The following is an 18,473-nucleotide window of genomic DNA, read 5'->3' as shown; positions in this document are numbered from 1 at the left end:
GCATACACTGTTCAATGCAGTAGGTTAATGGAAAATTTGCAAGGGTCTGAAATTTGATGAATTTCGTGGTTAAGTGGAATCTACTGAGTAAACTGAACACAAGGATACCCTTGATTCATAAATTGAGCGATTATTAGAGGAGATATGACAAAATAACCGATTTTGCTAAAATACATGTATTTAAATGGGAAATGCCGCCAGATGACATCAGAAGGCGGCACATTTTTTCACTTTTAAATCAATTTTTCTCCAATTTCCCATGTCAGAAAAAAATTATGAAAAATACTGCAGACTCAGCTCATTAAACACTCTTGGATGAAGCAATAAAATGTTTGTGTGTGTTGAAGCATATGCTATGCTAAATGGTCTCCGTGGCGACCACTTTTTCTCTTCATCTTAACCTAATATATATGAAAAAGGAAGTCCTGCTTGTATGATTCTTCCAGTCATAATTTATCCTTAAAAAGGTATTATTAATAAAATGTGTTGATTTATCTATAATATTGTTGACCTTTTTTCTGAGCTCAACAAAGTGGTGACCCCGACGTGATTCTTTTCTCAAAATCTAGAAAAGAACTAATTATACTGTTGTGTGAAGTTATGAGTCTATCTCTGGTTATGGCTTTTGCTGATATCAGAGACTCAGTTGTTGGTTATGGCTTTTGCTAATACCACCTTGGATTTTGGTTATGGCTTTTGCTAATACCATGGATTTTGAACGGTTATGGCTTTTGCTGATACCGGATGGATCGTTTTAAAGGTTATGGCTTTTGCTGATACCTCGGATCCTTTGAGGATTTCACAGTGTTGATATCCTCTAGACTGGCCAGTCAAAACTTTTGTTGTATGGCTTTTGCTGACACAACTAATGGCTGCACTGCATGCCTTTTCTTCTGTTGTATGGCTTTTGCTGACACAACTATTGGCTGCACTGCATGCCTTTTCTTCTGTTGTATGGCTTTTGCTGACACAACTATTGGCTGCACTGCATGCCTTTTCTTTTGTTGTATGGCTTTTGCTGACACAACTATTGGCTGCACTGCATGCCTTTTCTGTCGTTGGTATGGCTTTTGCTGATCCAATTACTGGCTGCATTGCATGCCACATATTGCTCGAATGAAGCAGAAACCTCAAGAAAAGAAGCTACAGAGGAGTTGAAAATGCGAAAGGAAAACATGGAATATCAACTGCCCAGAATTGTGAACTCTATGGAAACAACTTCCGAAACAAGCTCACCTGAGATAAGTAAAATAAAAGCCCAGTATACCAGTTGTACCAACTTGATTTTTAAATATTTAAAAGTAACAGGTGCATTTAAAGCACCTAGAGAGAAATTTGTTGAATCCTAAGGAGATAAATTCCTGACTCAACGATAACTCTGCATTGGGTTATAATGTGGCCTGACAAATTTTTGTATCATTTTCAATTTGCTCATGAAAAGAAGAGAGAATGCAGGTACGTGGCTTGGGTTGCGATGTGTCGATTTTTCTGCCATTTGGACCTATGGTACAGGGTCGATTATTAAGGTGTTCGCTGCGAGCACCCTGTTTGTCGATCCTTTTCCATGGGTTTGAGTTTCATAACGATCGATGTATCGCGGGGCACGCCACGCCACTGAGAGAATGAGCATAATGGAGAAATGAAACAAGTTTAACATACATGGATTTGTATGTAACTTATCATTGTCACGGATTAATTATCATGAACTTTGATGTATTAACACACATGGTTAAAATAATGTAAAAAACCAAATTAAAAGATCTTCTAAAGATTAGATCTTCCAAACTTTACTGGGGGATATAAGAGTGGCAGAGCTCCTAGAGAAACAGAGCGCTTCGACAGTATTCAAAATTAAATGAATTTGATACGGTGCATTTTATTATTATATTATTATTGTTATATTGTCTTATGAGTGTTGACCTATGGCTCAGCGAACGGTTTGTGCCTAGAAAACGGTTTTCAGAACCGTGCGCCCAATAACAGTTTCCTTGAACTGTCCCAATAACAGTTTAGATTTTCAGACTGCCAACATAACGTTAGTATAACGTTGAATCGGGTTGGCGACTTGATTTTTAGCTAAGTGAAAGTTATATCATATGTTTTCATTGCATTGTTGCCAAAGTCGCAACACAAAAAGCAAGTTTAACATATATGACTTTAACTTACTGCTGTACAATTTATTACTCTCTTACTAACTTATTACTGTTGTGGGTTAATTATTATTCATTTGATTTATAATTTGGTGCGGAAGGTGATTTATGATTTGGTGAAATGTATGATGTATTGAATAGAGATGAAAGGTTTGGGGAATTCGTTGTGAGAAAAAGCGAAGACATTTAAAGAAATATTTAAAGATTAAATGTAAAGCTGAAAGACTTTGGAAGACTAATAAATACGTCGTTTCAAAAAAAATCGTTTTACGTTGACGATTTTTTGGGGGGAGCGGATACGGTAGAAGAAGCAAGACAAGTTAAGAAAGAAGTTGAGGCAGTCACATCCTCAAATAATTTCCTTTTGAGAAAATGGGCGTCTAATGACTCTGGGCTGGTGAAATGAGGAGATGAAAGAGAAGTGTTGACAAATGAGTCTGAGTTCAGTGGTTTACATAATAAGAATGCAAATCCTTATTGATCGAATGTTGAAAAATGATGAATGTTCGAATTGAGTAAAGTTCAAAAAGTATTAAACATCCCGTATTGGCGATCAGCAGTATTGAAAGCGATTCTTACCCATAGTCTGAATTTCTAGCTGTGGAGATAAGTGACATCTCTGGATGAGAAGGAACGTGAATAAGATTTTACACTCACAAATTAGTGTAGAAGCAAGACGGACTAAGTTATCCGATTTTATCAGACATACCATTATGATCTCAAATTAATATCAATGTGCAAGATAGATAGTTCGTTTTTCTGTTCCTGTTGTTATCTGGTTTCAGGTAACCTACTATCGACTAACAGCAAAAAATAATGGAACTAAACCGAGCCTATCCATATCCTCTGCTGTCCCGTCTGTCATATATTCTCCTGTCCATCTTGTGTTGTCCTGCATATCCTACATCCTATGAATGAAATCCTGTATGAAACCCTGACTGAATGTTCATCGCCTACTCTACGGTATTCTAACCGCCACCACTCTCCGTTGATGTACAAATTAACAGGAATATGAGAGACGACGATGAAAAGAAACGCAAAAGAAGAAAATAATAAAAAAGAAGAAGAAGGCATTCAAGTTTATTTTCCTGTATCTCTAAACCGTCTAGAATAACGAGCAACAACTTTGTTTCGCCGGGAATGATTATTCAAGAAGAATAAATAATCATCACCTGTGATCGCTTAGGTGCCCAAATCAAATGATTAGAGTATAATTCAATTAAATGCTGCTCTCTTTGAGCGATTCTTCCTGCACTCTAGAACACAAACATTTAAAGTCAGAAAAAAAAAATCATTATGGAAGAAAACAACATCTTGGCTGAGGCACTTGATGACGTCATTCTTCAAAGTACCAACTTGTTCGAAAGAGCCCAAATGGCGGAAGCAGCTCTTGACTGAGTTGGAGATAATATTAACAGCGTACAAGATACATGTCGACCGTAGAAGACATCGTTGGTTCGTTGGTTATAAGGAACAGAAGCAAGCTTTCCTCAACTTCAAACAATCTCTTGCTAAACGTGAGACAGAACAAGATCCGAGAAAGAATAATGAAGCATGAAGTCTAAAAGGAACAACTGATCATGAATCCACCCAAATTCTACAAAGAACTGACAAATCTTAACAATCAAAAACCACGCGAAAACGCGACGGCCTCTGTGTAAAGCTACATTACAGAATGCAACTCACATATACCCAACTAGTTGGTGAGCAATGTAACCAAAGCAATCGAAACAATGAATGACAATCAAGGAAAACTTCGGAGAAGGCGACAACAATCATTCAGTCAATGCTTATCCGAATCGAACAAATCAGAAATCGATCATTCATGCACTGTACTCTTTTTTACCTTGCCTAGGTTTTTATCCAATGGTTTCTCATATGGTTAAGGTTTTTAATGAGGCAATGCTTCCTGATGATAATGAAGTTCATAAAGAGAAAATGATCCCGAAGTCCAATTCAAAGTCTCATTTTACTTGAAGTATTGAGAAGAATACAACAAATAATGCGTTCCAAATTCATTGAATTTAAATGTCAACATGACATCTGGAATTTGTCTACTTTTTAATGGAATTTCAATTTGACCCTAAAGAACTTCATTGCGTAACGGCAGCGCTTCTGACTCCTCTCGAAAGTGCCTGCAAGTTCCTGCAGACAAGAAGAATCACTACGGCGTTTACCCTAGCGTCGTGGCTTCAAGATCACAGCCAAGTGAAAAGTACACATAAGTATACACATAATTACGAAGAAATAATATATTTGGAACTATGTGTCGTTCCTACTTTTGAGGATACCTCAAAGGGGGGAGTGTGTTGAAGCATATGCTATGCTAAATGGTCTCCGTGGCGACCACTTTTTCTCTTCATCTTAACCTAATATATATGAAAAAGGAAGTCCTGCTTGTATGATTCTTCCAGTCATAATTTATCCTTAAAAAGGTATTATTAATAAAAATGTGTTGATTTATCTATAATATTGTTGACCTTTTTTCTGAGCTCAACAGACACTGCTGATATAGGAGCATTTTCCCCCGTAAAGTACTTAAATCAACCATTGTTGGTTTAGCAGTGTTGGTTTTTTTACTTTTTTTTTCAGTGGAAACAATGGCAATGGTCGGGTAAAACACTACTTGGAAGCAACCACTTAAATGTTTCATGATGCTCAAGGACAGGGGAGACTTCAAGAATGTGATGAAGGAGTTGGTGCCAAATTAGTCGGAATGGTAAGCTTGTTGATGCCCACAATAATCAGAAGCAAATTTTTGTTTGGCAGCTGTCGATCCAGAAATGTTGAGTCCAATTTTTACTTATTGTTTTCAATGTTACAGTCAGCACTTGAGTCAACCTCGTTTCCATAAAGCACTGTACTTGAAGCAGACAAAACTGGATCTTTAGAACTCTCTCGTAAACCAGAAAAAAGTTTTAGTGCCACCTTATGTGTTTATTTTATCATTAAAAATCCATGCGAAATACATTAAGCCAGCTGAAAATGTCCAAAATCAACCTGTTCATTTGATTTTTTTAGTGAGAAACAAGAGTTCATAATTTCCATTCACCAGTAAATTCAAATTTTATTTTTTTTTTTTGGTTGAAAAATCAAAATGTAGGTGAACACACTACAGAAAACAAAATTATGTGTTAAGCATAGCTAGAGCTTCGTTTCTCAGAAAGTTCCCTTCTTGATACTTGGCTTTTATCAAGGTGCGAAGTGATACTCAGCACTCCGAGCAAATTCTTTAATCGCAAAGCTAACTTAAAAAAGTTCATTACCCAATTTGACACTAGAAGTCTTTGTTTTTTGGCAAGTAGGCTGTTAAAAGTGACATGTGCAAAATACACCAATTTCCTGCTCGTGAGTTGAATATTAAGCTTGTCAATGCATCCATTCTGTTCTACTTGAAATTTTAACACAAATACTCATATTGAGTCACTTCATTTTTCCCCTACCTTTTTTTCCACTTCTGGTCTATGCCTATCCTTTTTATCAAGCTGGAATCATACACTGAATCTGAGAGCTGAATGTGGAAGTCATCAATCCTATGCCTAAAATTTTGTGAGTGTTGCGCAAAATTCAGCGACAAGGCTCAGCCACTATCAGATAATGTCGGATTTTCCTGAATTACTTGAATAGATGTGATACCAATATGGATGAAAATAACTCGAATTAGCAAAATTTCAGCTGTTGAGCGATGACTATTGACTTCCATATTCAACTGTTAAAGTCAGCGAGTGATCCCGGCATCAGAAAAGATATCCATAGCAACTGATCACCATGATTAATTGTAGGAAACACTCTTCAGAGACCAGACTGAGTTGTCATGAGCTCTGGCGTTGATTTTAGAGAAAACCAGGGGTACCTCATCTGGCTAATTTTTTTAAAGATAAATGGTTAAGTTAAAAATCCTTCTTTGATGCAAGAGATCCATTTGTCTCTTTTCGCTCATTTTTACCGCATATTTTTCTTTACCAAAATATGACTAATTTTTTGCTATACGTCCTTAAAAATGTTACTGATCCCAGGGCAGGAAAAAGACAAGATATCCTTGAAATGTCATGCCGAATATTCTTTCTCATAATTGGTGAATATCAAAAGAAGCATTCGCTTAGAAGTATCAGGAAGTAAAACAAGCAGAAATAGGCTCAACACGAGAAAGTAATGTTGACAGTCATCAACAAAAACCGTTTGATAATATTCTGTTATTTTATAATATCCTGCCATGCTCAAACAAAACCGAACTTCTCAGTCAAAACTAAACAGATGTGCGAGTTTAAATGTGTCGTAGGGCATGTAATTTTCTGTATTTCTGTGATGAGTTTCTGTCAGTGACAAGGAATTTTATTTAAAATTATTGGAGGCTCAAAGACTTTTAAATGATGCAAAAAAAAAAAAAGGTTTCAACCCAACTTCTTGTTGACAAACAAAAATTTGCTCACCGAATTTCGTCTAGTGGCATGAATTTCTGACTAAAAACTTCTGATTTTTCCCTTGTTTTCTGGCATCTGGTAGCAGAATTGAAAAGAAGCGAAACAAAATCAGAGAGCTGACAATGATATTTCTTATTGGGTGGTATGAAGTGAAGCAAAAAATATCGGGAAGTTGATTAGCTAACAGGAAGTGTCCCAATCTTTCCATTAAGAATCATCTAAAACAATATTCATGATCGCTCCTCCTGCAGTCAGTAGATTTTTTTGATTAAAGTTAAACGACTGGCTCCAAAAGCAGCTCATAATATATTTTTCTCTATTTATTATTAACACACAGTTTTTGCAAATTTCAACCTATAGTTCTTGAAAGTAAGCAATTCATGCAGCGACTAATTTTATTTCATCAGGTGTGAAGATTCAGTAGGGTTTAAAAAGTCATGGAAAATCAACTATTTTTCTTAATGGGTTTTCTCTTGTTTTTGAAGTCCTTGAAAAATTTTGACTGTAAGAAGAGACCGTATGAAAGTTTCAAGGATAAGCATTCTGATGAACAGGAAAATTTTCCATGTCATCCAAGAACGCCTAATTTTGAGGAAATTCTTAAAAAAAAAAAAAAATGGAAAAATCAACCTAGGTGCACTGCAGTGTTAAGTTCAACTGAACCTAATGAAAAAGTGCTGTAAAATGTGAGAATATGAATTCGTGGTACGTACGTTATTTCTAAACTGAGCCAGAAGTTTTGGTTCATAATTGCAAAATTTAGTCCGATTTTAAATAGGTATTTGGATGTGAAATTTGTTGATACCTGACAACATCGGTGGCAATAGATGGCATTAAGTTGTAACTTAATACATCGATATTGCATTGTAATTATGGCAGAATCAAACTCCAAAAAGATTATTTTATCAAAGCAGCACTCTTTGTACTGATATTTCTAAACTGACATCACGCTGGTTTGGTTTTAATGTTATTGGTTGATTTTTGAGCCAAAAAGCTTGTAAAAACCCTTTTTAGTGATGGTACAAGTAGTTTTTAATTTTGAATTTTCTGGCACCGAGGTTACCGCTTTTCATCAATGAAAACTTACAGATTTTTCTCAGCACAATGTTAAATTTGTTGATGAGGAAGAAACCTGTGAAAACTAGGAGTTGAATATCCTGTTTCTCATTCAACAGCGTCATCACTGGGAGCAGCGATCACACTCCCTGTTTGTGGATTCATCATCGATACAATCGACTGGGAAGCAGTGTTCTATGTCACTGGCCTCCTCGGATTGGTCTGGTCTGCCTTCTGGTTCGGACTTGTTTATGATACTCCTGCTGTCCATCCGCGCATTAGCCCTGCAGAACGACAATACATCGAGGAGTCCATCGGTCAGACGACGGTCTCTTCGGAAAAGGTAACATCATCAAACAAAACTCTCCTCCAGTTTTGAATGCTGTCTTAATGCATTTACTAATTAAAATTCTTCAGACACTGCCAAATCTTAAGGAACAGGCATCCAGGAAAAGACCATACTGATTTGTTCCAAGTTCTCTGCGTGGTGGAACTAATGTGCGATATATGGTAAAAAATGAAATCGAAACGTGAAATTTTGTGTCAACTTGAGGTGGTCAAAACTGGCGTGTGATGTATCGCATCGATTGAGTATAATTCTTAGCAGATTTTGACTTTTTAGGCAAGAAAAGAACAATAGCCCCTGCGCATGAGTCTAAAAAAATATCCTCAACAAAAAAAATTGCAAAACTTGTAAAAATGAAGGCAGGTTATTTTTACGGAGAATTCTATACAGAGGTCGAGTGCTGTATCCAATGTAGTAGATTTTTTTTTTTAGACAAATCCTGATTTCATTTTGCTGAGTTTTGCAATTTTTTTGCTCAGACTGATGAGCAGAGGCTATTTTCCTGTTTTTGGCTAAAAAGTCAAAATCTCCCAAGACTTTTTCTCAATCGAGATGCGATATATCACTTGCCAGTTTGATCACCCCAAGAACCTGGGACGAATCTCCTCAAAATTTCATGCATGACAAGTCGAACACATCAGAAATTTCCAAAATAAAATTCTTAATTAAAAACAAACTTAAAAACAAACGAAAACGTTATCCAATGTACCAACTATTCCAAGAAATAAACGTATTAACAATGAAATCTTTGGAGATTTGAATTGATAAAATATGCCTTCTAAATTAATAAAAGTAAATCAGAAGTTTCCAAGTACAACACCCGAAGAGAGGAGCAACTGCTTATGAAAAATAAAAAATTCAACCTTGAAATAACTCACAGTAGCCACACAAGCGGTATAACAGAGGAATATAATAAACTCTCGTTGGAATATAAACAACTCATAGCAAATAACTTAGTTTCTCTCCCTGCCATCACAGAAAAATTCAAAATTATTCCCTAAGTAAGTCAAAAATCAGCATAAACAACAAAAGGAGGAAGGCTAAATGGGGGTCGGGAAGTAGATAAAGTGGTATATTTCTTCTTTCTTTCTTTCTCTTTCTTTTCCTCTTTTTTTTCTTTTTCCGCCCTTCTTTCATTCTCAAATGATTATTTAACATTGTGTTTATCAATTAATAGACCCCACCCAACATAAGGTCCAACCTTAGTGGGTGGTTATATTATGTTACCTTTCTTTTTTCTTAGTTCACAACCTATTTTAAGAATCTTAAAATAATTTTGTTAAATTATAAAAGAAAGGAGCACAATTAAGTTTTATTATACATATCAAGTACTTTTCACACAAAAATACGTTTGTGGAAATAAACTCATTGAAAGACGGACCGTAGCCAAGTCTTTCAAAGCTAGAGCCTTTTAAAATTGCTAAAATTTGAGGGTTCATAAACATTTTTTAAAGAATGTGTTTATTAAAAAAGTGTGTGTGACTCGTGTGTGCTTAAAAAAGTTTTATTATTATTATTATTATTATTATTTTTTTTTTTTTTTTTTTTAACTTGGAAGAGAGAACACTTCCGGTACAAGTATTACTGATGGGCCACAGGCCAAAGTCAGCAACACATACTATCTTGCTTGAATAAAAAGTGAATGTTATTTTATAGTAAAATTAAATAATTTAAAAAAAAATTAAATTTTAAGTAAAATCAAAAAATTACTCGATATTCAGAAACGACCTGACAATACTTGACGTGCTTATGACGACGGACTTCTGCATTGAATGAAGCAGGTAACTATCTATTCCAAGGTCTCGAAGATGTTGAACTAAACTTTTTGGAACTATCCCCGTTACTGACATTATAAGGGGCTTGATGCAAACAATGTTCAGGTTCCATAATCGCTTCATTTCTGCAGCTAAAGGCAGATATTTTACCATCTTTTCTTGATACTTCAGCTCCAAGTTATGATTATTAGGGATACTAATATCTATGATGTAAGCGGTGCGATCTCGCTTATCAACAAGCATTATGTCCGGCCTGTTTGCCATGATGGTTTTATCGGTTAAGATCGGGTTATCCCAATAGGGCCGGAAGCGCTGATTCTCCAGGACTGTGGCTGGGCAATATTTGTAGTAGGGTTCAGCAGTATCACATAGTTCTCGATCCTTGGCCAGCGCTAGATGTATAATTTTAGCCATGTTGTTATGCCGCTTGGTATATTCCTTCCCCGCAAGCAATGTGCAACCAGATGTGATGTGATCTATTGTCTCGGATGCAGCGTTACACTTCCTACACTTATCGCTCTTGATCTTCTCCTTCAGTGTATACCTCTTGTAATTCCTGGTACTGATCACTTGGTCTTGTATTGCGAGAACAAATCCTTCCGTTTCTGGATACAGCTGCCCTTTCGATAACCACAAGAAAGACTTTCCTTCACTAACATGACCCTGCGCAACTGAATGATAAAAGCGTCCATGCAGCGGCTTGGAGGTCCATGCTTCTAACTGGCCAGCAACTGGGTCTGAGGGTTATTCTTCATTCAGATCGTGACAAGCAAGGCGCAAAGGCGTGTAGGATTTGTCTATGGCATTTACTGCAGCGTGCAAAGGGCTGTCGTTTCTACTGAGGAAGTAATTTCGCAGGTTACGGACTTGGCTGTGGCAGACCTCCTTCACATCAAGGATACCCCTTCCTTCTGTTTGCGGGGGATGTGTATTCTCTCCTTCGCGGCTCTTGGGTGATGCTTATTCCACTTGGTCATCAAGGTTCTGACTTTCCTATTAAGCCCCTCAAGCTCCGTGTCAGACGACGGGACAACGCCAAGTGAGTAGGCTAACGCAGGAATGGCGAAGGTGTTGATTGCCTCGGTCGTATGTTTCGAGTTTAGAGAGGTCTTAAAATAATTATATTATTATTATTATTATTATTATTATTACTGAGAGATAAACACTAATCATTTTCATTAAAATGAGTGATTTGAAACTTTGTGCTTGGGCAAAAAGACAAAAGTCAAGCAGGTATAGCTGTAAACATATCATCTGACAAGTTACTAGAATTTATTCTCAAAACGTTCTCCTCATACTTTAGCATATGGGGCTGAGAAATGTTTAACAAAACATTCAGCATTTTGAGAAAATTATTTTATCAGAAAACTCACAAAAATTAGTTTGTCCAATCTGATTCCTATAGATAAAATGTGGTTTTATTGGCAAACAGGGAGTTTAATTTTCCTTTGTTGAATGCCATGTAAAATTTTTCATGTATGAGTTGAATTTAGACTTTTTCAATATGTTATTTTATTACGTTCAACGAGAAATTTCAATGTGCAAGTATATACTGCAGCATTTGACTTCCAACACCATCTAGCAGTCTACTGACAAAATGACTACCATTTCTTAACTGCCCACCACCTTTTATCTATTCCGATGATGAACTGAACTAACATTTTAGTTATTTGTATTGACTCAAGCAAATATGCAGGAAAGAAATCATGAGACGATGCTCTAACTCTGTCCTATTATTTCAGGCATTGAAAGTACCTTGGTTTCAAATGCTGACATCCCGCCATGTATGGGCAATAATTTTAGTTCATGGAGCGAGTGTGTATGGTTTCTTCACCATCACCAACCAGCTTCCAACGTACATGAAGAATATACTCAACGTTAACATCAAGGAGGTGTGTACCGTCAGAAAAGATTTTTATTCTTTTGAGACCCAAACATCATCTGTGAGAAATTACGTCAACATTCAACACAATGAATATTCTAAACCTAAGCTGCTTGTAAATTGAGCTTATGAGCTTTTATTATAGGAAAACATAGCTTTATTGTTCACTAGGAGCCATCAGAAATATTGTGCATGGTAGTGGTCTGCTTGGTGAAGAATATTTCGTTTTGTTAAGTGCATAAACTTATTTGGCACAAATTTTACCCACAAACAGAATCATTGTGTTCAGTTTTCCTGAGATTGTCATGGACTAGATCAGATTTACAGTTAATTTCCTTTTTTCCTGTTTCAGAATGGATTATTATCAAGTCTCCCTTTTCTAGGAAAGTATACCATGGCAATGACTACCAGTACTATCGCAGATTTTTTGAGAAAAAAAAATAAATTAAGTGTTACTGCCATTAGAAAACTTTTCACTGGATTAGGTAAGTTCAGTTTTTGATAATGGACATTCTCTAGTTCTTAATGTTAATTATCTGAGGATTAGATAGATGTATATAAAACGCAATAAACAAAATCTTGTTCTAAGGAAATAACTTCTAAAGTTGTTTGAGCATTTCCTTCATAACTGTTTACGCTTGAAGAAGCTCGACCCCCTAAGATGAACATCAGATAGGACACTTCAAGTTTTGATCCTCATAATATTAAAGAGGGTTACTTTAATAAGGAATGTGGTTTTAGCTAATTAAAAAGTCGCATGATTTTTTAGTTCGTTCATCATCACATCTTGTGTTTTACTGAGAAATCCTCTCATTTACAAAAAATTATGAACACAAAGCTCAAAATGTTGGTTAGTATACAGAGCACAGAAATGAAAAGTGCCAAGTATAAAATGGACTAAATTTTGCAATTAAGAACTACAATCTCTGGCTCATCCATAAAAACACTTGTGTCCATGGGGAAACTAATGGTACATACGTTGTTTTTAAATTAAGCCAGAAATGATATTTTCTAATAGCAAAATGCAGTTCAAATGAACTACGAGACACGGTAAGAAAACAAGCCTTGTAGCCAATGTTTTCTTGTCAAAAATTTATCCTGAAAATGTTGAACGTTCCGAAAAATTCGAAAATAGACGTTATAAATGTCCCTCTTAGGCTACAAAGCGAAAATTTTTGGCTGAAATCAATTTTTGTCTGTACTAATTTTTAAAAAAATCCCTCTCACTGTGGAGAGATAAATTAAAATGGATTTTCTCCCTGGGATATTTTTGCAACCAGAGCGTCTTTTCTGAGAAATGAGAGTGCTTGAAATCAAGTTCTGCTCTCTGTTTTGGCAAGGTAACAAGCAGTTTTTCGACTCTTGTTAGTACATGACTAATTTGGAAGGCGAGAAAAATCTCAGCGAATCATCAATCAGTTTTAATCCAAGATTGTAAAAAGTGACTAGGTCGAGGTAAAAAATGTTTTTATTACTTGTGTTAGCTTTAAGCGGTTAAAAATCTTACTTCTATATGAAAAAAGCATCTCTATGATTCTCTCTAGCATTCTATATGAAATTGGGCGTTTTCAGCTTCCTTTAGGAGTATTACTCACTTAGTAAGGTAACATGGAGATGCCAAATGGGGATTCTTGCATGAGGCTATAATACTTGAGTCACCCAGCGAAATCAAACTCCAGATTCAAACCTTGGAGCTCCTAATCTTAGGGCCAAAGCCATAACCATTACACTCTGGGAGGTCAACACACTTTTATTCTTCTTCCTTTGTTTTATTTCTCTCCTGTCTCACTTTCTTTACAGTTTGTATAGCATGTGTTAATTGGAGTTGAGATACCTTCATCTTTAATCTACGATTTCCAAGAGAGATCTTTCCAGTACAGACGACTAACATGTACCTCTGGACACAACTGTTGCGTTTTTTGCTGAAAGTCCAAATGGAAATCGGTTTTCCAGAAAATCTGTTGGATTTATTAATGTTCTTTTCCATTAGGTGTTAATTTACATGAAGCATTATTAGCTAGCGGACCAACTTTGGTGTCAGATATCAATGTCTTTTATCTGTGACTCGTACAAATGATTATTTTTTGTCCCCAGCTGTGTTTCTACCAGGAGTTCTGATGATAGTCCAAGTCTACTTGGGTCAAGACCGAACTGCTGCCGTGACTATATTCACCCTTTCGCTCACTTTAAATGGAGCTGTGACTGCTGGCTACCTTGGAAACGGTCTTGATATCGCACCCAACTTTTCAGGTAGGTCATCAACCGTTCAGGAATTGTTGCCCAGGATCTGGGGACCTTGTATTACCTCACCTGTATTAATCTGTCGTTGCTACCCCAATACAAGTGCATGCAAGCTCTGAGTTCTTTAAATCAAGTTATTTCAAATCTTACTATTTTGAAATTCTCATAATTTTCTTCGTCTCTCTGTCTATTTCCTGAGTTCAACTAAAAAGTTAGAGAAGAAATTCGCACACAAGTTCTAATACTCTTTTTTCATTCATTTACTCCATGTTTAATTTTTCAGGTACAATATTTGGTTTGGCGAATACTATGTCATCCTTTGGTGGATCTCTATCATCATTCATTGTTGGCACACTGACCAATCACAATGTAAGTTTGAAAAAACGAAGCTAATTTTTTTTATAAATGGGCCTCCAGACAGGGCATCAAATCAAAGCAGTAGTCAACATGTCACCTTTCCAAAATTTCACAATAAAAAAGTAACACGCAACGGGAAGTTTTGAAATCAACTCCTAAAAAGATACAAGTGGTACTATTAAGATTGGTCAAATTGCATAAATACCAATAATGTGATTTGTACAATTTAACTTCCATTTGGTCCGTGTTAAAAATAATTGTTAATATCTCGTTCAAGAGTTTATTTCTGAGCGTCTTGTGATGTGAATCATTTTCTTTGTAAGATGTTCAAAAGACAGAATGTGACGCTTTTTTCTAGGTCAGACCTTGTCTGGTGATCCATTGTTAAAGTTTTGATGGATTGCATTTTATTTATTAGCAATGCAATCCATTCTGGATGTGTTCAAGTAAGGTTTCTTCCCATTTTTGTTTTGGAAAATCCTTAATTCTCCAATAATTTTTTTCTTATCTCTTTGCTCCAAAATTCTCGATGTTGCGGCAGTAATGACGTTTTAAAATCTATTAAATACTCAGTTTTCGTCTCTTACCTAAGATTAGCATTACATATAAGTAGGACTTATGGATGTATTAATCTCCTGATAAACAGGGCCAGTAAAACACTTTTGCTACCCCTAGATTACCGAAATGGCTACTTTTTTTTCATCTTTTCCCTAAGATGGTGAACAAGAAAGAGAATAAAATAAAAACGAAAGTCATTACTTAAAAAAGAACTGCTGCTTTGCTTCCATAACTTGCTTCTCCCTCAAATTTGCTGTTAGAGGCTACAGCCCTCCTAGCCCCCTCTAAATAGAGACTTGCTAATTATGTGTCCAATGGGAACTATCACTTCAGTCAAAACGTTTTACTTAAATCACATACGTTTTATGCTTCATATGCCATTCATGCATGCATCAAAATCATTGCAATTAGTGTGAATTTGCTGAATATTTACGTATTCTCAAGGCAATTGCGCTACTGCAGAAGGCTTTCTTTATGCCAAAATCATGTTTGGACCAGTGCAAGTGGCAATATTCTTAACAATATTTGTCGAAAAATTGAATTTTTTTTTGAGTCCCATACTTCGCAAATCAAATAGAAACGCTGTAATAGACTTATGGAAATAGTCATCATCATGATGATCTTGACGCGATCATGCAACGACCTTGTTTATTTTACCCTATCGAAGTGATCATTTTGCACGAAAATGTTGTGAGTACTTTGTCTGGTGATTTTGAAGACTTATCACGTTTAAACTCAACTGTCTTTTTCAGCAAACGTATGGCCAGTGGCAAATTGTATTTTGGATGTTGGCCGGCACGTATATGGTCGGAGCGCTGATTTTTGTGCTTTTTGGAACAGGGGAGCTGCAGCCATGGAATTCGCCTGATGGAATGACGAAACAGGATAGTAAAGAAGTAATCCCTCTTAAAAAATCTAAATCAGAATCGTGACACTATCATTGAGGTTAAACACCCAAGTCGGAAAATCTACTTAACTTTTTTTTTTTAATGTATCAAAGGAACGTCATTACAACGTTTTTTGCTTCTATGTGGCAAGTCTGAGTGGGAAGATAAAGTCTCTTTTTACATTTTTGCAAGAAATCTGTGAACACCAACCAAGAGGATGAAAAAAAGTGTCTAGAAACTAATTTTCTGAATTTTAGTGGCACAAGTTAGTATTGTGTATTATGCTCTGCAAGGGTGGAAAACTTGACTCAGAAATTGCATGTGTCGTAATTGCAAATAAGGCAACTTAAGGGAAGAAACGGAGTATTGGTGATAGTTTTAGAGGAAACTGTGGTAATCATTTGAAAACTTACAGCTAAGTTGATAGACTAACTTCCTTGTTAAGCAGCTTGCGCCTGTGTACCTTGTGTGAAGCCCCGTATGTATGGAAAAAAGCGCACGATAGAGGCAACACGGAGGGGAAGGGGTACTTGTAAAATTTTTGGAGAAAACTGATGGTCATGACATATAAATAAGGAGAAAATTGTGCATTAAGACTAATTTTCAGATTTTTAGTGATTCAAAACTTGCAAGACGCGCTTAAGGTCCTCGCATGAAATAGCACAAAATAACCCTGTACCATTGTATCTGTCAACCAATCATTCAATATGTTCTTCATATTTTTCAATTCTTTTTCTGTTCTTTACAAAGATGTTACCTTCTTAAGTCAGCTTCCGATTCTACAACTCATGTTAAAATCCCAATGAGTCAATTCAGCTCACTTTTTTCCCTCAATAAGATTTTTCTTGAAAGAAAGTCTGAAAAAAGATATACACCCTCTAAATACAAGACTTATTTTTACTGCTGAAGATACTTAATTATGATCAAAGATATGAAAATAATGATTTTGAATCAGGTATGCTGCCAGTGTGCCGATAAAAACCAATTAACTACAAGATGGATAATAGCATAAACCAAAATTAAATGGTCCCTCTTGCTGTTATTCTTTCAAAATTTTATTAAATCGTTAAAATCCTCTTATGGAGGTCTATTCATTAGTTTTTTTTTTATGAAAAAATATTTCTGCAATTTTTTCAATTTTATTTCATTAGTTTTTAAATGGAATAATCAAGTTGTTTATACTCTGTTTCATCCTTTTCACGTGGTTAAATCTTCCATTTACTCCGTTCAATCTGATGTAAAAGCGTAAAAGCTCCTGAATTATAGTTTTTGCAATTCAAATCATCATAGATAATAATTAGAGAATGTTTCAATAATTTGTCAATTCTCATTCAGCAGAGGTGTTTTATCACATCCATTTGCAAAAACCATGGCGAATGTATTTTGATGTTAAGCTCTGTTTAGTAAGAAAACTAGATGAAGGAGATATCAAGGCAGAGCTGAAATATATTGAAAAATATAGGAAAGACAGTCTACAGGTGTAATTATTTAGAAGACTCTAGATTTTTGACATTGTGAAATGCCGAAAAATCCCTCATTTTTCAATGTGAGCAAAACTGGATCAAGGGTCAGAGTCTCCCCTGAGAGACATAAAATGAGATCCTGGACATCCGTTTTTTTCTAATTTCCAAGGCTTTGCAAGATCTCATCTTCCAGGCAATGGGTTGGCCGATGGGTTCTACCTAAAGGCACAAACCTTCAAAAGCACAGAAGTACAAGAGACAACAAAAATCTCGGAAAAATTTATGTACAAAATTATTTAGAAACAAATTTTGGCATGTTATATTTTTATAAATTATACAATTTTGAATAAAATTCATTGTTAACAAAATTATTTTTTTCCAGCTTGCATTTTATCAACTATCTTACCAAAAATGTATGAAAAAATTTGTATATGTAGAAAAATTTCTTTAAAACACTCATTCTAAAGAGTAATCTAAAATCTAAAATTTGCATTTTTCAGTGCAGGTATTTGAAAAACATGGAAGTGTGTATAAACACGGCCAAACTTGCAGTGAACACTACTCGCTCTTGGCGGTAAATATTGCAACTAACGTCTTGAACATTTTTTCATTTTTAAGTATCAGCAACAGGACTTGTAATTCATACCAACTTCATACAAATAAGTGAGAATTTCCGGGTTACTTCTACCTCCTCAAGAGGGAGCAAACGAGTCAGTTGCGCTGGTCACAGAATCGTGTTTTGATGCTTGATTAATGTAGGTTAGTTGAAAATAATGAGATCAGTCCAAACAGCAACTTTCTAAGTTCAATATTAACCGAGCTATCGCCCTTTGAAAAGTTGGGTTTTTGCAAAGACATTGAATCACGTAGACCGTGCGTTCGGCTCGGTTTAGTACTGGCGGAGCGAGACAAGTCTCTTGGAGCCCCATGATGGGCGGGCGGGGAAGGGGAGAGAGCGTGTGTCTCAAGCACTCGAAGAGGCAATGGAGAATTCATGCCCGCGCTCGGTTTTTCACGAATATCTCGTTTAGAGTCCATTTTCAGACAAAATCCCTAAGAAGAAAAGTTATAGAACACATAATTTTACACCCGATTAGCATTGTTTCATTTTTCCAAATTAATTATTAACCGAGGAAAAAAGCCTCACAATCCGACCAAAATTCACTGGAGCTGCCAGGAGCCGCTATTGCGCATGCGCAGATGTGCGCAACTGGGACACATGAACTCATCGATGCGGGTCGATGCCACCACTCATCATTTGCGAATTTTTAAAAGTTGCTCCGCCTTCCGTAACACAGGATGCACGGTCTACGTGATTCAATGTCTTTGGGTTTTTG

The 18,473-nt window shown here is 36.0% G+C and overlaps 2 protein-coding genes across 2 annotated transcripts; one reads left to right on the top strand and one right to left on the bottom strand.

Moving 5' to 3' along the window:
- Positions 1-4,712: 4,712 nt before the first annotated feature.
- On the top strand, positions 4,713-17,504 carry LOC140225198 (sialin-like). Its single transcript, XM_072303098.1, has 7 exons — positions 4,713-4,869; positions 7,747-7,970; positions 11,491-11,640; positions 11,983-12,115; positions 13,725-13,880; positions 14,155-14,240; positions 15,539-17,504. Exons 3-7 carry the CDS (start codon positions 11,515-11,517, stop codon positions 15,716-15,718), a joined length of 681 nt encoding a protein of 226 aa, XP_072159199.1. The 5' UTR covers positions 4,713-4,869; positions 7,747-7,970; positions 11,491-11,514; the 3' UTR covers positions 15,719-17,504.
- On the bottom strand, positions 9,680-11,326 carry LOC140225280 (uncharacterized). Its single transcript, XM_072303568.1, has 2 exons — positions 11,302-11,326; positions 9,680-10,485 (listed from the first exon to the last, which is right to left on the bottom strand). Exons 1-2 carry the CDS (start codon positions 11,324-11,326, stop codon positions 9,680-9,682), a joined length of 831 nt encoding a protein of 276 aa, XP_072159669.1.
- Positions 17,505-18,473: the final 969 nt, after the last annotated feature.

This window comes from Bemisia tabaci, chromosome 8 (assembly GCF_918797505.1).
Source record: "Bemisia tabaci chromosome 8, PGI_BMITA_v3".
NCBI lineage: Eukaryota > Metazoa > Arthropoda > Insecta > Hemiptera > Aleyrodidae > Bemisia > Bemisia tabaci.
Note: the sequence above shows the minus strand (reverse complement) of the source record. Positions and strands in the feature narration are given on the sequence as shown.